The 17281-nt window shown below is 39.0% G+C and overlaps 1 protein-coding gene across 7 annotated transcripts in view; it reads right to left on the bottom strand.

The window, feature by feature from the left end:
- Positions 1 to 17281, bottom strand: part of LOC127661455 (selenocysteine insertion sequence-binding protein 2-like) — a 67580-nt gene that overhangs the window by 1770 nt on the left and 48529 nt on the right. For 6 of the 7 annotated variants that reach the window (XM_052152182.1, XM_052152183.1, XM_052152185.1 and 3 more), the window contains 15 exons: positions 15710 to 16025; positions 15175 to 15307; positions 14644 to 14867; positions 14505 to 14529; positions 14035 to 14144; positions 13814 to 13921; positions 13646 to 13738; positions 13379 to 13546; positions 9407 to 9548; positions 8571 to 8725; positions 8344 to 8464; positions 8075 to 8237; positions 4628 to 4848; positions 1758 to 1912; positions 1336 to 1555 (listed from right to left, as the gene is read on the bottom strand). In XM_052152182.1, coding sequence (XP_052008142.1) covers positions 1336 to 1555; positions 1758 to 1912; positions 4628 to 4848; positions 8075 to 8237; positions 8344 to 8464; positions 8571 to 8725; positions 9407 to 9548; positions 13379 to 13546; positions 13646 to 13738; positions 13814 to 13921; positions 14035 to 14144; positions 14505 to 14529; positions 14644 to 14867; positions 15175 to 15307; positions 15710 to 16025 — 2354 coding nt within the window. The remainder of the gene's footprint in view (positions 1 to 1335; positions 1556 to 1757; positions 1913 to 4627; positions 4849 to 8074; positions 8238 to 8343; positions 8465 to 8570; positions 8726 to 9406; positions 9549 to 13378; positions 13547 to 13645; positions 13739 to 13813; positions 13922 to 14034; positions 14145 to 14504; positions 14530 to 14643; positions 14868 to 15174; positions 15308 to 15709; positions 16026 to 17281) is intronic. The other variant, XM_052152184.1, reaches the window with a different exon arrangement.

Below are 17281 nucleotides of genomic sequence, written 5' to 3'. Positions count from 1 at the left end.
TCTGTAACGATCTTTAGGTAGGTGGAACGTGTCAAAGTAACATCCACATGAATGCCAGGACCCAAGTTTTCCCAGCAGAACATTGCCTCTGCCGGCCTGCCTTCTTCCCATGATGCATCCTGCTGCCTTCTCTTCCCCAGGTAAATTATGCACACCCACCAGGCTATCCACATGATCTAAAAAAAAATGTGATTCATCAGACCAGGCCACCGTCTTCCATTGCTCCATGGTCCAGTTCTGATGCTCATGTGCCCATTTTAGGTGCTTTCAGCAGTGGACAGGGGTCAGCATAGACACTCTGACCGGTCTGCAGCTACACAGTCCCATATGCAGCAATCTGTGATGCACTGTGTGTTCTGACACCTTTCTATCATGGTCAGCATTAAGTTTTTCAGCAATTTGTGATACAGTAGCTCTTCTATGGGATTGGACCAGACAGGCTAGCCTTCACTCCCCACACGCATCAATGAGCGCCCATGACCCTGTCGCCGGTTGTCCTTCCTTGGACCACATTTGTTAGGTACTAACCACTGCATATCGGGGACACCCCACAAGACCTGCTGTTTTGGAGATGCTCTGACCCAGTCATCTAGCCATCACAATTTGGCCCTTGTCAAAGTCGCTCAGATCCTTACGCTTGCCCATTTTTCATGCTTCCAACACATGAAATTCAAGACCTGACTGTTCACTTGCTGTCTAATAAATCCCACCCCTTGAAAGGTGCCATTTTAACATGATACTAAATGTTATTCACATTCACTTTTCATGTTGTGGCTGATCAGTGTATATTAGGGCTGCAAAATTAATCAGAATCGCAATAAAATCACGATATGTGCCCTTTTTGTTTTTGCTCAGAATTTCATGATATTTAATTCACGATTCTGATCCTTGCACACCTACGGGATCTCGCTAATCAGAATGCAATGTGCAAAAAATGTACCAGTGAGAATACAAAACAGAAATCGGAAAGATGAATAAAGAAACACAAAAAGGCATAAAGAAGCAACTGATGCTATTATCTATCACTTATGCAAAGTTAATTATTTCCTCCTGAAATGTGTTTTGAATCCTTGAAATGTTTCAATGTAAAATGTTCGTAAAGAAAAGCATTTGCCAAAATCTAAAAATCTCTCTCTCTATATATATATATATATATATATATATATATATATATATATATATATATATATATTCAATATTATTTTATTTTGTCCATATTGCACAGCCCTAGTATGCAGACTGCTATTCCTGCAGAAAAACAATTGAAAAGCAGCCGGACGCAAAACGTGTTTTGTGTGAATGGCCCCTAAAATGTCAGTGAAGTACATGTTTTACCGTATTCTTTCTCGTTGACCTCTGAGATGGGTTCTGATATGACGCTGCAGAAGGAGATGGCGCTGGCAGCAGAAGGGTTTCTGGAGTGGCCCATGTGATGTGTGACCTTCTTGACATTCTTCAGGGCCTCCTCTGCCTGTTCCTGCTCCAGAGCGCTTACCATGTCCTTATATGCTCTCCGCGCCTCTTCTGTCAGAGATACGACCTTATTAAACAGACCCTGAACACACACACACACACACACACACACACACACACACACACACACACACACACACACACACACACACACACACACACACACACACACACACACACACACACACACACACACACACACACACACAAATTGGTAAATTGGTTAATACAAGAGTGTGTGTGTGTCCATGTGTAATAGTGTGAGAATGTGTATGTGTGTGTACCTCTGCTCCAGAGTAGTTAAATATCCCCACTACACTCACAGGAACAAGTTTATTCACACAGCGGCCCAGAGCTTTACGGCCCAGAGCAAACACAAATGGGATCTCCTGTTCCCTTGCCATGGCAATCACATTATAAAGAGCCTCATCCAGTCCACCTGCACACACACATAGAAAAATATTTCAATTTGATTCACCGTGTGAATCTATATGATTAGCTTCACCCTTTTATGAAGTATGTGGAAGCCTTGGTACTTGCTGAAAAGTTCTATAAACAGCAATGACAATTGAGCAATTATGATTTGAAATTACAAGTAAAAAGTTTGTGGATACCCCCTTTTTAATTAACACGATTTTCAGACATAAGTTTACTTTACATAATCGATGACGAGTAGGAGGGAGGCAGACTGACTGCCAGTGGGAGGTTGTTAATCCCCTGACTGTCGGTATTCCCTTTTGAGTTAAAGGATTAGTTCACCCAAAAATTTACATTCAACTATTATTTACTTACGGTTGTTATTATAACCCCATATGACTTTCTTTTCTTTAACACAAAGGGAGAAATTGTGAAAACTATTTCTCAGTGATGTCATACAATGACAGTTTATGGTGACCACCTCAAGAAAAGTATAAAAGTATAATTCAGAAGTCTAATAAATTATTCCATGAGGCTCATGATTGTTAGCATACAATAAGGTTTGGTGAGAAACAAACTGAAATAATGTATTATTTAGTAAAAATGTTCACTGACCGTTATTCTCCTGTGCGCATTCATGATTCTTCATGCGTTCAATGAGCTTTAGAGCTCTTTGCACAATAGCAACAGTAGGTACACAGCACACGTGAGATGGGGCGTTTTGTTTTTTGTTTCACTTCAACAGGACCATCAGTGATATTAACAACAGAAAACACAACATAGATGCCCACAAACCAGAGAACAGAACTTACAAACATGTCTGAAGAGATTGTAGTGGAAGAATAGACGCATTTCATTGGAGTCCTCCATCAAACAGAGAGATGGGGCAGAAGGTAGCTACAGTCAAACAGTGTCGTACTCAAGATACCAAACGACATGTAATAAAAGTTTGGTTTCTATATTTGGCATTGCACACGTTAACCCTGTCTGCTATGAACTGGCACCGGTCCAAAATGCAACGTGTGGTGCGAGCGTGAGGCGATAGTCTGTGTTCCGCGACTGCTTTCGAGTCCTTGAATAAGGTATAACTCGCTACAGCCAGTGGAGTTTCTGGTGCCCCCCTCGGGAGTTGGTGCCCTATGCAGACTGTGTAATATACGTATAGAAAGCAGTGGTACTGGTAGCTACATTCGGCCTCCTCCATCACACTTTTTGATTGAGAACTCCAGTTCATGCAAATAAGGCTGGGCATTAAAATGCAGCTGTTCTTCCACTACAAACTCTTCAGACATTTTTGTAAGTTTGAGTGAAGCTATGTTGTTGTTTCTGTTGTTAAAGGAATAGTTCACCTAAAAACGAAAATGCTCACATCATTTTCTCACCCTCATGCCATCCCAGAAGTTTATGACTTACTTTCTTCTGCAGAACACAACTGAAGATTTTTAGAAGATTATTTCAGCTCTGTTGGTTCATACATTGCAAGTGAATGGGTGCCAAAAATTTTGATGCTCCAAAAAGCACATAGATGCAGCATAAAAGTAATTCATAAGACTCCAGTGGTTAAATCCATATCTTCAGAAGCGATATGATATTTAAGTCAATTTTTGCTAGAAATTCTTCTACCTGCCCAGTAGGGGGCGTATGCATGACGAATGAGAATCACCAAAAACACAAGAAGAATGTGAAAGTTGAAGTGGATATTATTTGACCAGGGAGGATAATTTATAGTATATATTGACTAAAATATTGATCTTTTTCTCACCCACACCTATCATATCACTTCTGAAGATATTGATGGAGTCTGGATTCTTATGGATTACTTTTATGCTAACATATGTGATTTTTGAGTTTCAAAATATTGGTACCCATTCACTTCATTGTATGGATCTGAGATATTCATCTAAAAATCTTCAGTTGTGTTCTGCTGAAGAAATTCATACACATTCAGGGTGGGATAAGGCTGAGTAAATCAGACAATTATTTGATTCATTAACATTTTCAGTTTGTTTTGCACCAAACCTTATCGTATGCTTTCATAACAATCATGAGCTCATTGAGTAATTTATTAGACTTCTGAATTATACTTTTGTGTCCTTTTGAAGCTTGAAGAGGTGGTCACCATAAACTGCCATTGTATGACAACTCCCAAAATGTTTCCCTTTGTGTAAAGAAAAAGTAAGAAAGTCATAAGGGGTTGTAAAAACAGGGGTGTGTAAACAATGACTGAATTTTTATATTTGGGTGAACTATCATCTGGGAAAGCACATCAAATGACTAATTAAATTAGTAAGCAAAGGGACTACATTCTGTTTTTATTTAACATAATTTCTTTACTCACTGAAAGCTGCATATGGACATAGGCCTATGTGTTCTCAAGGGGATACATACACAAGTCACACACTTTCACAAGGTAAAGTTACTCCATGAATCACATCCTTAATCACTCTTTTACAACTGTTTATGTTCAAAAGCTACTCCTGTTGATATTTTGCCAAGAGAACACCATTCCAGAAGAGTGGAAGATGTTATAACAGCAAAGAGTGGAATTAATCCATATTGCTTTGAAATTAAATGTTCAACAAGCATATGTAAATGTTATTGTTCAGGTGTCCACAAAATTCTGGCCATATAGTGTATGCATCAATAGAGAGTTATTGACTGTATCTGTGCATCTAGGAGATAATTAAAGTCATAATTGTTGTTGTATGAGAACTGAGTTTGTATGTGTCTCTCTGACCTTTGGCCTGGATCTTCTCACAGTTTGGTGAGATGATGACACATTTGATGTTGTGTAGTTTCATGTGTTTGGTGACCTCTCTGAGGCCCATCACCAGTCTGCGTTTGGCTTTGGCTTTGCTTGGCTCCTTCTGATGTACTCGCTCCTGGAAGCGCACTAACTCCTGCAGGAGCATCGTCACGCTTTCATCGATCTCCTTACTCAACACCTGATTACAGTACCTGACAAAGACACAGGACGTCAGGATACAGGTGCTTCACTCAACATAAAACGGCTTTGTGTAAATACTAGGACTGTCAGTTGATTCATTTAAAAATGAAAAATAAATCACAATTAATTGCGTAATTTATTTGTAGTTAATCAAGTTCACAGATTTTGAAAGTGCTGAAATTTGAGTCTATAGAGAATTTTTTTCCTGTCAAAATGCATTTATTTCCATCTAAGATAAGAAAACAATATGTAAAAATAATGTTTTGCTATAGTATCCCAAATAAACCTTCCACAGTAGACAAAAATGCGCTAAAATAGCAACAATTCAAGTAACATTAAAAAGTCTAAGTGTGAATTTGACTAATTGAAAGAACTAGTCGCCACATAATTTGCATATTCATTGTAATGGGCAATACATCTCTTAAACTCTCATCCTCCACAATATTAATCTGCCGGTAGACTGTGGCTATCCGCTTTCCTACATCATGAAGTCATGTTCATGATTCACATCACGGAGTCAAAGTGTCTCTTTGAACTCCACGTGAAAAGTGCTTGCAGACAATAACGTCTCATTTGTGTTTTCGTGATGGTCAAGATTTGACGTGCTTCTATGGTAATTAAAATGTGACTTACTTAGGCTTAAAACAAATTGATTTCTATCACAAGTCCCCCATTTTTTTTTTGGCGGATAGTACAGTGTTGCTCTTTTCCTCAGTGCTGTTTGGCATTGCTACTGTTTGAACTGACAATCTCCATAACACTTTAAACTAGAAAAGTCTCGCTAAAATTGGTCACAGTTTTGATGTCTGCGCTCCGCAAAATCGAGGGAAGCCCAGTTGTTGAGCGCGCGCCAGAGGGAAGAGCAGATCATTAGCGCAAGCTTGTTACACTCGCGAAAGTGCAGATGACAAGTCTTTATCTGTTTGCGAGATTATCATTAAATTTGCCTCAGCAGGTAAATACTCGATCACTTGGGCAGCCGCCGAAATATCTTCAATGGGAGAAGTTACCATGGCATTGTTATTTCCCTGCTGTCCGCGACCCAGTCCGAATAGACCAGTTGAGAAACACTGCTTTCACTCACACACACACACACACACACACACACACACACACACACACACACACACACACCCCCTCGCTTCTCTCTGACATCTGCTGCATTTGTGTGTGTGGCGCAAGTTAACGAGTCTGACAGACAGTCGAGAAAGAAAAGAGATGCGCATGTGAGAATCTCCGTCCAGTTGCATTTTTTTCTCAATACCGTAGATAAGCAAATGTACATGGTATGATAACAGTCAATTTTCAAACCGTCGTATACTGTGAAACCAGTATACCGCTGCAACCCTAGATGTGACAGAAAGAGAATGTGAGCAGGGGTAAGAGAGAAGTTCTCAGTTTAATCTACAAGAAATGTTTTCTACATTTTGTCTTTCTAATAGGCTCAGCCATCTGCCCACAAACACATAATTCATGTATATACACTCACCGGCCACTTTATTATGTACATCTGTACATATACTTATTCATGCGATTATCTAATCAGCCAATCTTTTGGCAGCAGTGTCATCTATAAAATCATGCAGATACAGGTAAAGAGCTTCAGTTAATGTTCACATCGACCATTAGAATGTGATCTCAGTGACTTTGACCGTGGCATGATTGTTGGTGCCAAACGAACTGCTTTTATTATTTCTGTAACTGCTGATCTCCTGGGAATTTCACGTGCAACAGTCTCTAGAGTGCATAGAGAATGGTGCAAAACAATAAACAACCAGTGAGCAGCAGTTCTGTGGACGAAAACACCTTGTTAAAGAGAGAGGTCAACCGAGAATAACCAGACTGGTTCGAGCGGACAGAAAGCTTACGGTAACTTATCTAACCACTCTGTATAATTGTAGGGAGCAGAATAGCATCTCAGAATGCACAACATGTCAAATCTTGAGACAGATGGGCTACAAAAGCAGCAGACCACGTAGGGTTCCACTTCTGTCAGCCAAGAACAGAAAACGGAGGCTGCAGTGGGCCTTAACATTAGACCAGGCGATGTTTATCCAATCGTCTACTGTCTAGTTTTGGTGAGCCTGTGCCCACTGTAGCCTCAGTTTGCTGTTCTAAGCTGACAGTAGATGTACCCGGAGTGTTTCTTAAGCTGCTGTAACCCATCCACCTCAATGTTTGACGTGTTGTATGTTCAGAAATGCTTTTCTGCATAGAACCGTTGTATTGTGTGGTTATTTAAGTTACGGTCACATTTCTGTCAGCTTGGACCAGTCTGGCCATTCTGCTCTGACCTCTGTCATTAGCAAGCTGTTTTTACCCATAGAACTGCCGCTTGCTGTATGTTTTTCGCACCATTCTCTTTACTCTCTAGAGACTGTTGTGTGTCACAATCCCCAAGAGATCTGAAGTTACAGAAATACTCAAACCTGTCCGTTTGGCACCAACAATCACGCCACGGTCAGTCACTGAGATCAAATTTTTTCCCCATTCTAATGGGCGATGTGAACATTAACTGAAGCTCCTGACCCGTATCTGCGTGATTTTATACATTACACTGCTGTCACATGATTGGCTGATTAGATAATCGCATTAATAATTAGATGTACAGGTATACCTAATAACGTGGCCGGTGAGTGTATATATTAGATCTGTCAGAATTAGCGCATTAACACATGCGATTAATAAAAAAAGTTTAACGCATTAATTTTTCTTAATCATGATTAAGAAAAATCATAAAATAAGATAAAGCATAAACACTAGTTGGAAAGACGGAACCTTTGTGATGTGTCTGCCCAGAGTCATTACACTGACATTCACTTAAAGGACCTCTTAATGCTATTTGATGTACAAAATAATGGGGACTAGTTCTTTCAATTAGTCAAGCTCATACTTAGACTTTGGTAAACATTTAATGTTAGTTGAATTGGTGCATTTCTATCTCTACACTGTGGAAAGCTTTGTTTGGAAAATGTTAATAAAGTATATAGTTACAAATTGTTTTGTTTTCTTTACAAAGATAGAAAAATGCATTTTGACAGGAAAAAAAGTATATAGTGTATAGTGTAATATTTCAGCACTTTCTAAATCTGCGATTAATCGCAATTAACTACAAAACATTATGCAATTAATCGCAATTAATATTTTTAATCAACTGACAGCACAAATATGTATATATTACAATAAAATCAATGCCCTAATTAATAAAGGGCAACCAGCAAGTGTGTGTACACTTACTCTCTAAACCTCCGGCTGTGTATTTTGGTGATGGCAGTTGCAGCCATGGGACTACCGATCCCTGAGCTCGCAGGAGACCCCTGAGAGACGGGCGTGATGCTGTATGGAGAATTCTGACTAGCTGGCGAGAGAGATGCATCACTGGGAACACTGAGACCATTCTCTACAACACAAACAAAAGAGAGATGAAAACTGCCACTCTCTTCTTAATTTTTGAGCTTGAACTATCTTTTATAGGTTTGTGTGTGTGTATGTGCTTGTGAGCATACCATCTTGCTCCTGTGTGAGTGTGTCAGTGAAGTTCAGACTGTCTCTCTGCTCATCAGCTTCAGATGCAGTGACATCAGCAGAACTCTTGCCTTTCTTCACCTCACGCTCCTGCAGAATGATCTAAACACACATAGAGCTAGTTAATGTTGTGTGATATCATATAGTTTCATGCTCATTGTTGAGATGTGTGCTGTCAAATTCTGTAACGTTTTGTGATCTAGAGCACCTTCTTCATAGCGGTGGTCTTCTTGACTCTGGGAATCTCTCGTTCCTTTCCTCTCTTGATGCGAGGAGCGCTGGAATCTAAGATGTTGTGTGGGGGGGTGTATGGCATTCGACTGCTGGTGCTGTCTTTACTGTGTAGAGCGCTCATTGCACCAACTGACAAAATCATAAACATCTCATATTACATATACTATATACATTTTACTGTGTGTTTTGTGAAAGCTCTATTCACACCAAACACAAATTTTCAACTTCAAGAATTTTGCAACAATAACCTGGAGACCTCTTCATACCAAATGTGAAAATGTGTCCTGCAATTAATGTAGGTATATTCTTTTTACTTTCTCAGCGAAAAGTTTTCATTGGCGATAATGTTTGGCCAACACATTACAGTCCTGTTGTGCATGCTTAACAGCCATTCTAGTGTTACTGTGGCGGTAACAATCCTTAGTACTCAAGGGGGAGATAGAGTTTCCTTCAAATCTCTGTGTCATTAAACCAGACGTTTTGTTCTTAAGGTAGATAGCAATAAACATTTCTCTTCAAACTGTTCATCCACCAGGATAGTAGTTTAATAGAAACAGAAAACTGACTGTAGAAGACGATGCTAATACCTGCTATAGTGCACCTTGTAGCAATGCAGAGAATGCAAAGTGTTCTTGCGTTACGTGTTAAGATTAATTCATTGACACATTTAAAAAAAAAAAAAAGAGCAACACTTGAAATAAAGTTTATAGCTAGAAGCATTTGCATTTTGTACTTGTGTAGAGTTTGATTTGGGCTTTAGCGTCAATAGGTCTTTAGACAATGGTTTAGTTTATGTGCACGCATGTGTACCTGTATAAGTCAGTGGTTTGGTGTTATTGAGTTGTCGAGCTCTCATGGCCTGCTGCTGTTTCTCTAGTGCTGCCAACATGTCACCCAGATCCAACTGTACTGGGGTCCGGCTCTTCTTACCTGCTGCTTTAGAAAGAGCCTCCTACACACACACACACACACACACACACACACACACACACACACACACACACACACACACACACACACACACACACACACACACACACACACACACACATCAATACATTAGTGAGGGCATTTCATATAGGCAACAGTTTACAGTGACAAGGAAAAGAATGTGAACCCCTTTGATATTAGCTGTTTTTCTGCATTAATTGGTCATAAATTGTGAACTAAAATTAGAGTCAGAAGTTTGCAAACCTGGCATCCAATTAATGAAATTAAATTGGAGGTGTGGGTTGGAGATAATTTGACTTTTAAAAAGATCTCATACATTTTGAGTTTGCCATTTACAAGAAGCATCTGTTGACATGGACCATGCATCAGAAAAAAGAGATTTCAGAAGACCTATGATCAATAAGTTTTACTTTGCACAAAGCTAGAAAGGGTTACAAAGTTATCTCGAAGAGCTTAGATATTTATCTGTCCACAGTTAGACAAATTGTCTAATCGTTGTTGACGATTTATTACTTTGGCTACATTCCCTAGAAGTGGCTGTCCTTAGACTGAGTGTTCAAGACTTGAAGGAATTATCAGAACTGGTTAACATTACTGCTCATGAGCACTCAAAATGCCCTCAAGTTGTTTTTTGCAACATGTTTCACTATATTTTTAAAATTTCCAGCACACATACACAGACGTTTGTTTTTCTATCATGGTTGGGACTTTCCATTGATACCTATTGTATTTACTACAGGTCTACAGATTGTGGATTTTGCCGATATCGGCAACGTGGTAGAAAAGGCCGATAACACAGGGTTTCTGCAGGTTTTATGAAGCTAAATTTAAGACTTTTTAAAGATCTTTTTAAGACCAACAAAAGGAAATTTAAGGATAAAATTTAAGGGAACACCATCGCTCTCTAAATGTAAATGCCTAAGGAGCACAAGAACAGTCATACAGTATATACTGTATACAGTAGTAATACTTTTAAAGTTTAAAAACAGAACTTAACAGATCTTCATTACTTTTTAAATCATTTTACAAAAAGTAACATAAGGCTAGAATCCCTCCGCCCCCAACCACCAGAATGTGAATAGAACCTTTTTTTTGTAATCTAAATCCCTTGTCCTAGCCAAAAATATATAAATGTACAGAAATGTACACACTGTGTCACTCAGTTGACATGATTCATGAATGGCAAAAAGACATTCGAAGGTTGGAGTAAGCAAATAAATTTGGATTATATTTTGATCTATAGGTGGTGCTGTCTCCAAACTGCTCAGGTAGGTTCAGGACATGATGTCAATGATGCATACAAAATTTCTTATAAATCTGACAATGCATTCAAAATATATTTAACTTTTTGATTAAAATAAATGTGGCAGAGATATGGGTATCCTTGAAATCCTCATGACATGTTTAGAATCCATATAGGACTAGGCGATATGTAATAATTATTTTATCGATAATCACCTTAAAAAATAGGTTCGTGAATTTTTTTGCTTTAAAAAATGTATTCATTTATTGAAACACATAAGACATTTCCATATTCAAATTGCACTTTAAACTAAGCGAAAAAAGCAATAAAATAATCACCTCCCAAATCCAAACATTTACAATATCCAACAGCCCCATTTTGAAATTAGTTTTATAGACAAAAATATATTTGTGCCAACATATTAACTTAATTTTATTAAGAATTTAATAAAAATTGAATTACAAAACTAAACTTTTATTTAAAAAAAAGTTTTTGAAATGGATGACTTGGACCGAATAATTCAGAAAAGGAGCCACTAAGTGCCCAGCATATAGATGGGAATTCCTTCAATACGGTTTAAAAAGCATCCCAGGGTGATACCTCAAGAAGCTGGTTGAGAAAATGTCAAGAGTACATTTCTGCAAAATCTAGGCAAAGTGTGGGCACTTTGAAGATGCAAAAATATAACACAGTTTTGATTTATTTTTTATTTTATTTTGAAAATTCCCATATTTCCATTTCTATTATTCCATAGTTGTGATGACTTTACTATTATTTTAAAATGTGGAAAAAAAATAAATAAAAAATGAATAAGTGACCCTAAACTTTTGAATGGTAATGTATATTACTGAACCTGCAGAGTTGCATTCACAATGCATGCTAACCGCATGGATATAAACTAAATTCACAGCACCTCCTGAGATGATTGGAAATAATATGCAGCATTCTCATAGATTACATTATTCTTGCAAACAGTTTTCAGATGAATGAAACAGAGGAAAACTCTTTATATGCGCTTGTTCCACAAGACAGACTTGCGCTGCATGTAGACATCCATGTGTTCCACATGACAGACTCATGCTGCACACGTCTGAACACTGAATCAGACACAAGCATTGATGGCTTTTCTTTTGTCTGTTCTTAAAATATAAAACAGTGTTTCTTCAAGCACGGTTTAATATATTTGCCGACTTCCCTGATCCATGGTTTTGCCATTTCCCAAAATTAGCGATCGTTGTCTGTCAATGAGTGTCGCAATTGGCATCAGGAACTTTGTAAGACATTGTCGATATCCGATAAGAATGTTCTACCCTGCCCACTACCTTTTTGAACTGTTGCCTTCTGGCCGGCGCTTCAGAGCACTGAGCACCAGAACCGTCAGACACAGGAACAGATTTTTCCCTCAGGCCATCCATCTAATGAACTATTAAATTGCCCCATTGAGCAATAATTATGTGCCATACACAGTTTAATTTTAATTTAAATGTATATTATCCAACATATCCACTTCTGCCACTACTTACATTGCTCTGTACATATATACAGGTTTTTGTTCTTTATATACAGATTGTATTAGATTTGCACTACGTGTGTGTGTATGTGGGTATGTATGAAGGTGAGTGCATGTACGTATATGTATAATTATTTATTTTGTGTTCTTTTTTGTTTTTAATTACCTATGTCTTGCTGCTGTTTTTGGTATTGTTTGTATTGTTGTTGACTGGAAGCTCCTGTCACCTAGACAAATTCCTTGTATGTGTAAGCATACTTGGCAATAAAGCTGATTCTGATTCTCTATTGCCCAGCCCTAAATCCATAGACAGCAAGTGTATGATTTTATGACATACAATTCAAAAGTTAGATGTAGTTCATTTCTCAACCAAAATCCCAATAATAATCAGAAAAAAAAGAAGATTGGGTGCACAACATGGGATTTTTTTTCTATCCCATTTTCTCCCCAATTTGGAATGCCCAATTCCCACTACTTACTAGATCCTTGTGGTGGCATGGTTACGCACCTCAATTCGGGTGGTGGAGGACAAGTCTCAGTTGTCTCCGCTTCTGAGACAGTCAATCCTCGCATCTTATCACGTGGCTCGTTTTGCATGACACCACAGAGACTCACAGCATGTGGAGGCACATGCTATTCTCCACGATCCACACACAATTCACCACGTGCCCCATTGAGAGCGAGAACCACTAATCGCAACCACGAGGAGGTTACCCCATGTGACTCTACCCTCCCTAGCAACTGGGCCAATTTGGTTGCTTAGGAGACCTGGATGGAGTCACTCACGACTCCAAGGGTGGTAGTCAGCGTCAATATTCGCTGAGCTACCAAGGACCCTTCGTGGGAATTTTACCACTAAACAAGCCTGAAACACACAGGGGACTCTTATTTTGAAATGACGGAGACTTGGCTCTGTTACAATGTGTTTTTTTTTAAATATTTACCAAATTAAGCTTTTATAGACTATATATTATTATTCTTTACAATATGTGAAGTTGGAGCATATGTGCTGACGAGGGACATTTCCATATAGTTGCATTTTTCTTTGCACGTCCTTGCAAAGAATATTTGTGTGTACCTGTAGTTTCTTCTGCTCCATACTAATCTCTGAATACTCCTGTGCTGTGGCGAGGGCGGCGGCGAGAGCTTTCTTCCTTTGACTCTTGGCTCTTTTCGGCACAGAGCTGGTGATGGGGATTGGTGTCTGAACGATACTAATCGGAGAATTTTCTGGAAGTTTATCCAGCTAAAAACACACACAAAAACACAACACACACAGGCTTAGAGTGGCGTCTTGGTATTTGGTTCTGATTTGATTTTCTCTCTGGTTCTGTGAAACGCTGACCAGGTTTTTGGGAAGTTTGGCCTGTGCTGTTGGTTCTGGTTTACTCCGCTGAGCAACGCCACCTGTGGCCAGATCAGGAAACTCTTCCTCATCCTACATAGCAGGAAGCACTCCATTAGACAGACAGACAGACAGACAGATAGATACATATTATCAGTGCCAGTGTACCTGAAAGTACAGTGGTTCAGGTGTGAGATGTGTGTTGGGGGTCTGTGATGACACAGGCTGTGATGTCCTCTGTCCTCCTCCACGACCTCCAAAACTCATCTGGAACTCCTGCAGGATGAGATGATATAAAATATAAAAAGCATTTAATGTCATACAATATTACACAATTATTACATGAATACAGTGATGTCACATATTTGTAGACATGGCAAGTGTGTTACCTGTGAGTAGTTCCTCTGCTCAGGTGTTTTACTGCCTCTGTGGTACAACACAGATCTGTCCGTCCATGCTTTCGGAGTGACATGTGATCCAAAATTCCCCCAGCTAACAGCTGTACGCACGCACACGCACACGCACACACACACACACACACACACACACACGTTTAAATAGTGGTCAGCCGATGTATAATATAATTTAATCACAGCAAATTATTCACAAAATTTGTTAATTTACATGAAAACCAATTTTACATAATACTTAATCATAATTCACTAATAAATATTTAAAATTAGAAAATGTGCACTATAACAAGGCTGTCTGAAAGTGTTGGAACTGATTCTGAGCACCTTAAGCACATTTATCAACCGATGCCAATGATCTCAAAATGGAAATATATCAGCAGATTATGGCTGATATATATTTATCATGCTACGGTCACACATGAGAGTTCAGTTGTGAGATATCTTACCTGTCATGACGCCTGTGTCCACATTCTGCAGACAGACACAAACATACACAAGATATTAGAAAACCTACATACACTGCAATAATACAAATCTTAAACAGACAAGTGTCTCCGGCCAGAGCTGCACAGGAGCTGCGCATACCGTTGAAGCTGTGTGTTGATTGGTTGAGGTGGTGGCGGCAGCTGTCTGGTTGTGTTTGGGGCTGCAGTAGCCGCTGTCACTGTCAATGTCGGCCTCACTGGCTCCCTGCTCACTGGACGACTCCTGCTGTGATGTGTGTCTATGAAGAGCTTTAGTCTTCCACTGCAGAATGCTCATCTGATCAGATGAACATCTGCCGCTGTTGCATGTCTCACCTGGGAAATCTGAACACACACACACAAACACATTATGGTTATTATAGTCTTCAGTTCATAATTCAGTTTTATTTCCATTTTATTTTCAATTCATCCTTACAATTAAGGTTTCACGCTGTTAGTTTTTCATGTATTTTTTATTTTATTTGTTTGACATTTTGCTAGCGAAACACACATATACAAACACACACACAGTCTGTGTTGGTCCTGAAACATTGTCAGCATTCCAGTGTGAGGTGTTTAGTTGGTTTTTTAGGCCCTCTGCATGGGTTAAAGGTCAAGGGTCAGTTAAGGATTAAAAGAGTCAGTTTTGTACCTGTCTGCTGCGCGGCATCCACCAGTAGCACAGTCTTGGATCTGCCATCAGGTCCGGCTGCACCAACCTCCTTCTGCACTGCCACACTACGCATCACAGGGCGCTTGACTCTCATTGGCTGAGACATTGGCTGCTGTAAACAAAGGCAAATGACACAGCAGCATTTGTTTAGAATATTTGAATTTGTTTCCTTGTTTCTTTGAAAACTTGTTCAATGGAGGCATGCATCTTTGAATTCTTGTGTTTGGAGATCTCAGTCTGAGTTCAGAATAGAATTCTAGCATACTGTATTCTGTCCATCTTATAAAAAGCTGTGACATGACTACTAGTTATCATTGTGGAAATACAATTATTTAGCATTTTGAAATACATCTTTATGTAAAAATATCTTAACTATTATTTTATAGTCTGATCAATTTTGTACAAATGTAGAAAGCATACCTACTGGGCACAGAATACATACTGCATGCTATAGGGTAGGATTTTATTCCAAACACAGCTCTAGTGTATGCGGGTTCAAGGAAGGTTTTTGTACCTTGTGCATGACAGGAGATCGTGATATCCCCCTCCCTCTCTGTGTCTGGCCCTGTGGGGGTGCTCTCTCGCTGCAGTCCGAAACAGGGTTTAACACGCCAGCCTGCAGCGGCCCTGCGTATGACCCAGGGAATGGCTGGTAGAAGCCCATCACAGGAGGGCAGGGCGTAGGCATGATGGCGTGATAGTAGGTGGCATAATCGCTGGTGACGGGGGGCTGAGGTGAGGAGAGGATGGGGTACGCCAGGTACGGCCCACCGGGACCCGGGTTCAACTGCGGCCAGCGTTGGTCTCCATTATACATGGGAAGCTGCCGACTAAACGAGTGGCAACATGATTATTGACTAAGCTAAGTCTTGTGAGAATATAATAGAATCTCATAACAGGCCATGAATAGGCAATATAATTAAACAGCAGTAGATTCACTTTATCAGTCACGAGAGGCTGTTTATTTGCTACTTAAGGTATCAATACTGAGATACTAAAGGGTTAGGGTTACAATAGGTTGGTTAAGTACATTTTGGTAATATGCATGAAAAATGCCATGCAGAGGGTTATGCCGATAGACGATGATCTCGGGGATCGATGATGGTCAGAGTGATCGCCAATAGCTGATGCCTTTGACAAAGTCAAGATGATATTTGGCTAGTTTTCACATTAATGTATTAAACTATTATTATGCTATTATTATAATCAAATTAATATTTACTGACTAATAATGACTCGCGCTTTAAGAAACACACTATTATATTATTAAGAACAGATGACAGAAAAGTCGTCTATGTGTATGTATGACACTCTGTTTGTTCGGAGGCGTGCAGTCTCGTAGAACAAGCGCATGTAAAAGTTTTTGCAAGAACGGTATCGTCTAGAGTGATGCAAATGACCTCGGACATCTCAGCTCAGAAGATGTTTTGAGTTCAGTTCACTTTATTTCTACAGAGCAGTTCATTGTGAACGCAGCCTATACATCTGTGATTAAAAAATTAAATATTACAAAAACACATTCACCTCCAAACATGATTTATATTTCAGTGATTATTATCATCATTATAATTATTATTTTTACATTTATAATTGTTTTTATGTCTTCATTTGTGGAAGTAATTTTCTGCCTACGGGGCTGGGCGATATGGCCAAAATTGTTATCACGATAATCTTTTTCATATTGTTCGATATCAATATTTATCATGTATACATTTACACATTGCACTTTCTTTTTTTTATTTAAAATTTGACGGAAAAAAAGAAGAAAAAAATAATTATAAATAGTCTCTACAAAACTGCACAGGGGGTCCAGAGATGGCCAAAGCAGTAGGGTCAGCGGGATCTTTTACCAATTTTATCATCTTTTACCATTTATCAATTGAAAATTTATGTTAAAAGATCATCTGTTTGTTCTGAAGTATAGTGGCAGAAGTCCAGTAATTGTTGGAATATATTTACATTAAAATGAAATACTTTTTATATTTCTTTAGATTCAGATACCAAAGTATGGGGCATAGAAGCCCTTGTGACTGTGGAATGATGCTGAATGTGGGTTCAGGGGTGTCCCGAGAGAAAATTTAGAAAA

The sequence above is a fragment of the Xyrauchen texanus genome, chromosome 21 (assembly GCF_025860055.1).
Source record: "Xyrauchen texanus isolate HMW12.3.18 chromosome 21, RBS_HiC_50CHRs, whole genome shotgun sequence".
Taxonomy (NCBI): domain Eukaryota; kingdom Metazoa; phylum Chordata; class Actinopteri; order Cypriniformes; family Catostomidae; genus Xyrauchen; species Xyrauchen texanus.
Note: the sequence above shows the minus strand (reverse complement) of the source record. Positions and strands in the feature narration are given on the sequence as shown.